Below are 8,182 nucleotides of genomic sequence, written 5' to 3'. Positions count from 1 at the left end.
ACCCCCCCCCCCCCCTTCCCGTCTTGCTGTGCCGCCCCTACAACGAAGAGCGGCCAGGGCTTTTCTCTTGCAGGGGGAGCTGGGAGCCATGGGCACTCCTGACTTGCTGGGCACTGGCCCTGGCCCCCCACCTGCCTGATCTATGTTGGTTCTGGCAGGGCCTTGAAGCCCCAGTGGTTGCTGTAGTCTGGGGAATGAGGAGAACCTCAGCCAGGCACAGGACATGGGGGTGGTGTAGGCAAGTGCTGTGACACATGGCCTAGACCTGGCACAGTGCAGATGGCCCCAGGGCTTGTCTGGGCCTATGGGCGCAGAGGCTTAGGTACCAGCTCCCTCAGACAGATGCAGACCTGGCCAGAGCCCCCTGCTGTGGAGGGAGCACTGGCCAGGGCTGTGGCACTGGCTGCTGGGACACAAGGGAGCTGGAATGGGTGGGGGGTGCGTCATGAGCCCACCTGGGTCTGGGTGTTGAGGGCTCCTCAGTTCTGCCTGGCACCCCTTGGAGCCGGGAGCAGTGTGGGGCTCACAATGCCTCCATTGGCAGAGGGGGCACCAGGTGCCCCTCCAGGCACTCGGGGGTGTAGGGTGGGACATGGGACAGCTGGCTCAGCACCGTTCCCTGCAGCCGCAGTGGTGCCTGCGGGACAGGATGGGACACCCGGCGCTCCAGCTCCCCACAGCAGCGCCAACCCTGGACCCGTCTGAGCAGAACACACCCACTACCCGCTCCTTGCAGTGCCCAGGGGCCACCAACTCCTGCCAGCCCTGCCAGGTGTCTTGGTGCTGGGGCCGTGTGTGGAGCCCCTGGCTGGCGCCCCCCAGCCTCACACTGCAGTCGCTGAGCCAGAGGCTATTTATAAGCACCGGAGCCGCTGTTGTGTTTCTTGGTTGCCTGGTGATGGGTGCCGGCCGCCTGCACATCCTTCCAGGGTATAAATAAAGTGAGCAGCTGATGAAGCAGGGGTGACCGGGCGGGGGGCCAGCCCCTGTGGGATGTGGCTCGGCCTTGACAGGGCAGAGCGAGCTGAGCTCCTGGAGGCTGGGACATCCAGGCTCGATCCAGGGTGGGGGGCAGTGCAGGGAGGAGAGGTGGGCCTCTCGGTTCTTGCTACCTGGCCTCCAGCAGGGCCCGTCCCCTCCCTGTGCCATGGGGGTCACCATGGCACCCCCTGCCCTGGGAGCTGGGAGTTGTGCATGCCAGGCATGGGGCTCTGCCCTGTCCTGGGTTCCCTTGGGGGCTCCGTCCTGTGTCTTGTGCCCACTCTGCTTGTCCTGCTCTTGCCACATTGCCAAGACTAGCCAGGGAGACAGCCTCCTGGGAACCTCTGGCTGAGACCGAGCCTGGCAAGAGGCAGGGCCCTGGTAGGGGAGACCATCTGGAACCACATCTGCCACTGTGCTGCCCTGCCAGCCCACACGGCTGGGCCACCACCAGTGTTTACCCTAGGGCCAAGGCCAGCAGAGGTGGCTGGGGCTAGGAGTGCAACCCGAGGCCCCCCGCCTACTCCCCAGCCAGGGCTCAACTGGGCCTTCCAGGACACTGAAGCCAATATCCCCCCAGGCAGCCAGGGCACTGTGAGCCGTGGTGCTGGGGCAAGTCATAGTTTCATAGTTTCATAGTTTTAGGGTCGGAAGGGACCTAATAGATCTTCTAGCCCGACCCCCCGCCAGGGCGGGAGAACAACAAAAAAAACCCCTAAAAACAAAAACGGGACTCAAATGAGTCCAGCCAGGTAGGCATCCAGCCTCTTCTTAAAGACCCCCAGGGTAGGGGCCAGCACCACCTCTCTTGGAAGTTGGTTCCAGCTCCTAGCCGCCCTAACTGTGAAGTAATTTTTTCGGATGTCCAATCTGTACCTCCTCTTCATCAACTTGTGCCCATTACTCCTTGTTATGCCAGCGGGGGCTAGGGGAAACAGCGTCTCCCCCAAACCCTTCTGGTTCCCCCTAGTGAGTTTATAGACGGTCACCAGGTCCCCCCTCAGCCTTCTCTTGTGGAGGCTGAATAGGTTCAGGGCCCGCAGTCTCTCACTGTAGGGTCTGCCCTGTTGCCCCCGGATCATGCGGGTGGCCCTCCTCTGGACCCTCTCCCTGTTGTCCACATCCCTCCTGAAATGGGGCGCCCAGAACTGGACACAATACTCCAGCTGCGGCCTGACCAGCATCGCATAGAGGGGGAGGATCACCTCCCTGGCTCTACTCGAGATGCAGGGACAATCCCCTTGTCTGGTGCAGCAGGTGCTGGCTCGAGCGTCGACAGGGACCCCAGGGAGCCAACTCTTCTGTAGCAGCTTTCAGGGCTCTAAAACCATCTGCATCCTTTATTGGCAAGGGCTGTGGCTCACGGGCATGCACGGGTCAGAGCGATGCATGCATCTACATGTGTGGGCACCTGTGTGGGCCTGGGCATGCTTATGTGGGCATGTGTGTCCTCACGTGTGTACATGTATGTGCCTGCCTCGGAGGGGAGGTCGTGTGTTCACGTGTTCGTATGTGTTCGTATGTGCGTGCGCCTGCCCACACGGGCGTGTGCTGCGTCACCCAGGGTGCAGGGTGCTGGCTGGGCAGCCCCGAGCTCCGACTGCAGTCACTGTTGTGTGCAAGCTCTGGAGTGGAGACCTTTGCTCCAGAGGAAGCAGGGTAGGGATGCCGTCTCCTGCAGCACCGCGCCTGGCCCTTGCCTGTGTGGCTGGACCTGACCTGCCTATACGAAGCCTCCTGTCACTGCCTGCTCTGGAAGGGCTTTCACGGAGCCTGCTCCAGTCCCTGTCCCAGGCCTGTTGGACCCTTGGGTGTGGGGGGAGCTGGGGTGGAGGCAAGAGGGCCCTGGGATGATGGGCCAGGCCAGTGCCAGCATGGATGTGGGGATGAGAGAGGGTGCTTGGGTGCAGAGACAGACTAAAGACTGTGTTGTCTCCCCTTCCAGACCGAAGCTTGCAGCTGAGTCCCTGGGAGAGCAGCATCGTGGACCGGCTCATGACGCCCACACTTTCCTTTCTGGCCCGCAGCCGCAGCGCCGTGACACTGGCTGGGAATGGCAAGGAACAGGGTAAGCTGGGCCACAGGGACTGTGGCTGAGGTTGGGGCAGGACCCGAGCTGTCAGGGCCTGAGCCAAGGTTTGGGGAGTGGCCTGTAGCTCCCAAGCCTCAGGGGTTGAGGGTGACCACTGTGGGCAGGAGCAGGGGTGGGCACTGGGCAGAGCCCCCTTACTCCCAGGACTGATCCAAGAGCAGGGCTGCGGGTGCCTGGTGGGAGGCATGGGCAGTGGTGCTGGGTTTCCTGCCATCTCCGGAGGGCATTGGGTCTCTTGCTGTCCATGTCAGTGGGGATGGGCGCTGGGGCAGTTGCATGCAGCCAGAAAGGCCTTGCATCAAACTGCCCCGTCTCTCTGCAGCCTGTCCCCCACTGTCTTGAGACCCTCCCTCCCCGTCCCCGTCCCCCTCCCACTCATTCCTGTGGCTCAGGCAGGATCAGGTTGGCTCCCCTGGGGCTGGGGCTGGGGCTGGGGCTGGGGCTGGGCCTGGCCTGGCCTTGCTCACCTGGGGCAGTGCCCCCTGGCTCTGCAGGGCTGCTCACTCACAGCCAGGGCCCTGTTGCCAGTGGTCCAAGCCCTACCAGGCCCCAATCTCCTTCACAGGGACCCTGACCACTTCTCTCTGCCCACAGGAGTGCCCGTGTGCCCCCGCTCCACCTCTGCCAGCCCCCTCAGCCCCTGCAACAACCACCGCGTGCAGCACCGGTGCTGGGAGCGCCGGAAGGGGACAGCCGGCAGCCCTGATGTAACGCCGCGCCGGAGAGCTGAGTCCTTGCCAGTGAGTGCTCCCTGCCCTGCCCTGCCCCAGCTCTGCACAGCAGTGTGGCAGGAAAACAGCTGACAGCTGGCCCCTCCAGGGCCCCAGCCCCGTGCTGGTCCCTGGGGAGCCTCCTCTGCCTGGCACTGGCCAGAACACGTGCCCAGTGGGAGTCGATCGCAGCACTGACCCCAGCTGCTGACAGGGCACCTGCGAGTGAAAGGCACTGGCCACCTGTTCTCCAGTCAGCATCCACCTGCTCTTCCTGCCACCTCCCCAGTCCAACGCGAGAGCCAGAGGTGCTGGAGCCCATCCCAGCTCCAGGCAGGGCTCCATGCCTTGGTTTCCCCACCCTGCTGGGTCATGCACCCCTTGTGCTGGCATCAGCACTGCTGCAACATAGTTTGCCCATCCTCGGGGCTCTGACCCAGATTCTTCCTCCCTCCCGCATGCAGAAGAGGAAGGAGAAGAAAGACAAGGAGCGGGAAAATGCCAAGGAGCGCAGCGCCCTGTCCCGTGAGCGTGGCCTCAAGAAGCGCCAGTCCCTGCCCGGAGGCCAGCCCAAGCTCCTGACCGCAGCTGAGAGCAGGTCAGAGTCTGGGCCACAAGCCTCTCTCCACAGGGGAGCTGTGAGCCCTAGGGTGGGGTGTGCCAGGCATCTCAGGACTGTGACCTGGGGGCGGGGGGGCTCTGTAGGCTGGGTCTGGCTTGGGCTCTGGCTTCCCAGGCCAGGGGGTGAGGCCACCCAATGTCCAGGCTGCAGCATGGGGGCAGGTCCCTTGGGGGCCTCCCATGGTTTCCCCATCACATCCTTGCTTTGCTCCCTTCACAGTCCAAAGAACCGGCCCTCGTCACCCGCCACCCCCAAGGCCCGGCCGGCGTCCCCCAGCCCTGCGCTCGGCTCACCCCACAGGCCCCCGCTGCCCCGCAGCACCCACGCCTCTCCCAAGGTGCGGGCTAGGATCAAGGAGGAGCGGAAGGAGCGAGGGAGGAAGGAGGAGGAGAAGGACACTGCCTCCCCAGCCCCGACTGATGCCCCCAAGACTCCCAGGGCCACAGAGGAGCCCCCAGGTCTGAGAGCATACACCTACCCCAGGGGCCTCATCTGGTTGCGCACACCATGTGCCCCACACAGGTTCTGGTCTGGGGTGGGGGTAGGGATGGGTTCACAGGGTCAGAAGGAGCAAAGGCTCCTGGGTTCCCTCTGCAGCCTGGGAGGGTGTGGGAATGGGAGAGGAGGGCCCAGGAGGAGCTCGGTCCTCTCTCTGGAGGGGTGAGGGCACCCTGAACTCGCTCTGTGAGGCTTTATGCATTGTGCAGGTGCCGCAGCCCCCTCGGGTGCCCCCAGCCCGCCACCTGCCCCTGCTACACCGTCAGGCCGGCCCACAGCGGGCACCACAGACCGTGAGGAAGCTGCCCGCCTGCTGTCGGAGAAACGTCGGCAAGCCCGTGAGCAGCGGGAACGCGAGGAGCAGGAGCGTCGGGAGCAGGAGGAGCGGGAGCGGTGAGTCCTGGTGGGAGTGGGGAGGCAGTGTTCATCTGGCCAGTAGGTGCCCCCAGCACACCCGGCCCCCCACACAGCTGGCTAGGAACATGCTTGGCCTTGCAGCCCCAGGGCCAGCGAGGTTGGCGCAGCTGTGGAATCAGGCCCAGGACCCCGCCCTGGGTTAGGGGTGCAGCAGGCGGGCAGGGCAGACCGGACTCCCTGGCCATGCCGAATGCTGAGGGCCCTTGTGCCACAGGTGTGAAGCAGAGGAGCAGGCGCGCCGGGCGGCCGAAGAGCGGGCACGGCGGGCGGCAGAGGCACGCCGGCAGGATGAGGAGCGCCGGCGGCAGGATGAAGAGCGACAGCAGCAGGAGGAGCGCGAGGCACAGGAGAGGGCACAAGCCGAGCAGGAGGAGATGCAGCGGCTCCAGAAGCAGGTGGGCCCAGGCACAGCCGGGGGCCATTCAGGAGGGGACAAAGTGCAGTCAGATGCTGTGGAGAGGGAGCTGGGCCAGATCTGTCCCTGCCACTGTGCCGAGGAGCCATATTGACTCTGCTTCAGCCCTGGGGCCCTGCCAGCTGTCTGCCTGGGGCAGGGAGCACAAGCAGGGCTGTGCCCTACGGCCCTTTGGGGTAAGAGGGCTGCCCCAGCAGGGCTTTGCTGTATGCAGCCTAGGACCCAGCTGTACCTACCCACACTACAGGGGCCTCCCTGGTCCCTGTTGTCCCCACCTGCTGGTGTGGCAGTGTGTGCTGTCCCCCCTCCAGGGCTGGGTCGAGTCCCCCACCCTGCCACATGGTGCCCGCAACCCATAGTGCTCGCCTGTGAAGCTGCCCTCCCCAGCCCACAGGGCATGGTTCTGCCTGGCTTGGCCCCACCATGGCAGAGGCTGCATTAATCCCTAACCCCTGCAGAGGGAAGAAGCCGAGGCACGGGCCCGGGAGGAGGCCGAGAGACAGCGGCTGGAGCGGGAGAAGCACTTCCAGAGGGAGGAGCAGGAGCGGCTGGAGAGGAAGAAGGTGGGAAATGAAGCGGGCTGCGGCAAGGGCGTGTGTTGTAGGGAGCACATGCAGGTCCTGAGACCTCAGGCCAGGGGTGGGGAACAGGTACAGAGCCCTGGGAGACCAATGTGGTGTGGTGCACAGCAGTGAGGCAGAGGAAGGGCAGGGGGCATGTGTCCAGAAGGGCGGGGGCAGCCTGGGCTGGGGCACAGGGGTCTCTGGCTGGGGGCCAAGGGGACATCCTGGAGATGCAGTGCAGGGAAGTCCTCGGCCCCCCAGGCAGACCCAAGCTGGGTCGGCTGCACCGCCGGACTGCCCAGGGCCCCAGCTCAAGTGACTCAGCCTCTCCCACCCACAGCGGCTGGAAGAGATCATGAAGAGGACGCGCAAGTCTGACACGGCTGACACCAAGGTGGGTCTCACCGGGCAACAGTGGGGCGGCTCCAGGGGAGGTGGGACACCCCTGCCCTGTGCTGTGGGTATGAGCAGGGGCGTCCCCAGCAGGGTCTGTGCCTGGGGCAATGGTGGTCCCAGTCTGCACCCCTGTCTGTAAGGGATCTGGGCACCAGTCGTGCCTGCTCCCTACTCAGAGCTGGGCCCAAGCTGCTGCTGTGGCAGTCTGCAGGAGCAGGGCTCACCCTGGCCCGCGAGGCAGGCAGCCCATCACTCTCCATCCTTTTTACAGAAGACAGAAGACAAGAAAATGGTGAATGGGAAAGAAGCCAGGCAGGAGGGTGACACCGGCTCAGGTGAGCTCGTGGCTTTCCCTGCCCCCCAGCCTGCCAGGACCATGGAATAGATGCGGGGGCCTGGCAGGACCCCAGCCTCACCACTGCACCCTCACCCCTGTGGTCTGTCTGGGCACCCAGCCCTACTCTGTCAGTGAATGCGGTGGGGAGGGGGCGGGGATGGTACAAAGTGCTGGGCTTGATCACTCCTAGTCTGGGCCTGCCCCACTCCGCCCTGCCCTGGCCCTGGGGCTGACACCCCTGTGCCCTGTTCTCCAGGCTGTGAGAAGCGGCTGGGGCTGCTGGCTAAGGAGGAAGAGCTGCCTGAGAAGGAGATGCCAAGTACTGAGAGCCCAGATGTGCGGCAGGGGACTGCCCCCGAGGGACTGCCGCCCAGGTATGTGCTGGGTTGCAGGGCATGGGGGGAGGTTGTGGTAGCTGCGCTCCACCACGCATGGAGCATGGCCCCGCTAAGGTGTTTCACAGCCCTCCTGCGTCTCCCACAGCCCTCTCGCAAAGACCACAGCTGCCCCTGTAGCCCTGGTGAACGGCGTGCAGCCCAGCAAGCATGAGAACGGGATCCACGCCAAGGCGGCGGGGCCGGGTGTGGTGGAGCTGGCACACCACGGCAGCACTGGGGACCCCCTCATCCCCTTCGGGGACGCTGAGCCCTTCCTCAAGAAGGCTGTCGTCTCACCCCCCCAGGTCACAGGTGAGGGGCTGGCCCGCTCCTCCTTTGGGCAGGCTGGGGTCAGCTCAGGGTGGAGGGAGGTCCCGGGGAAAGCCCTGGCAGCCTCCAGGCAGTCCTGTGCCTCCTGCATCTGGGGCAGGGGCATCTTCTCAGCCAGGCCCAGAGGAGCCGGGGGGCTGCTCCAGGCACTGGGGGCGGGTGGGAAATGCTGCGCGTGCCCCCTCCTAACGCGCCCTCTCTCCCGCCCGCAGAAGTGCTGTGAGGGGCCGTGCCCTGCAGAGCGCCCGTGTCCGCGGCTCCCGGCGCGGCGCCCAAGTGCCAACACGCGGCCGCGGCAGAGCTGTAGCTGTTACCGGACGACGACCCGCGACGGCCCCTCGCGCCCGGGCAGCGGCAGGGTGCAGCCCCCTTCCCCAGGGCTGGGGCCTGCTCTCGTTCTTGGTTTTTGTTATTTTAACGTGCACCTTATCGGACTGCCCTTCA

The 8,182-nt window shown here is 65.1% G+C and overlaps 1 protein-coding gene across 1 annotated transcript in view; it reads left to right on the top strand.

Moving 5' to 3' along the window:
- Window positions 1–8,175, top strand: part of MAP7D1 (MAP7 domain containing 1) — a 30,721-nt gene extending 22,546 nt beyond the window's left edge. Inside the window, 12 exon segments of the mRNA XM_025215860.1 lie at window positions 2,927–3,049; window positions 3,668–3,813; window positions 4,248–4,381; window positions 4,625–4,863; window positions 5,113–5,296; window positions 5,535–5,715; window positions 6,194–6,298; window positions 6,639–6,692; window positions 6,966–7,029; window positions 7,288–7,405; window positions 7,515–7,720; window positions 7,951–8,175. Of these exon segments, the coding sequence (XP_025071645.1) occupies window positions 2,927–3,049; window positions 3,668–3,813; window positions 4,248–4,381; window positions 4,625–4,863; window positions 5,113–5,296; window positions 5,535–5,715; window positions 6,194–6,298; window positions 6,639–6,692; window positions 6,966–7,029; window positions 7,288–7,405; window positions 7,515–7,720; window positions 7,951–7,961 (1,565 nt within the window). The 3' untranslated portion in view covers window positions 7,962–8,175.
- Window positions 8,176–8,182: the final 7 nt, after the last annotated feature.

This window comes from Alligator sinensis, unplaced genomic scaffold (genome assembly GCF_000455745.1).
Source record: "Alligator sinensis unplaced genomic scaffold, ASM45574v1 scaffold964_1, whole genome shotgun sequence".
Lineage (NCBI taxonomy): Eukaryota > Metazoa > Chordata > Crocodylia > Alligatoridae > Alligator > Alligator sinensis.
Note: the sequence above shows the minus strand (reverse complement) of the source record. Positions and strands in the feature narration are given on the sequence as shown.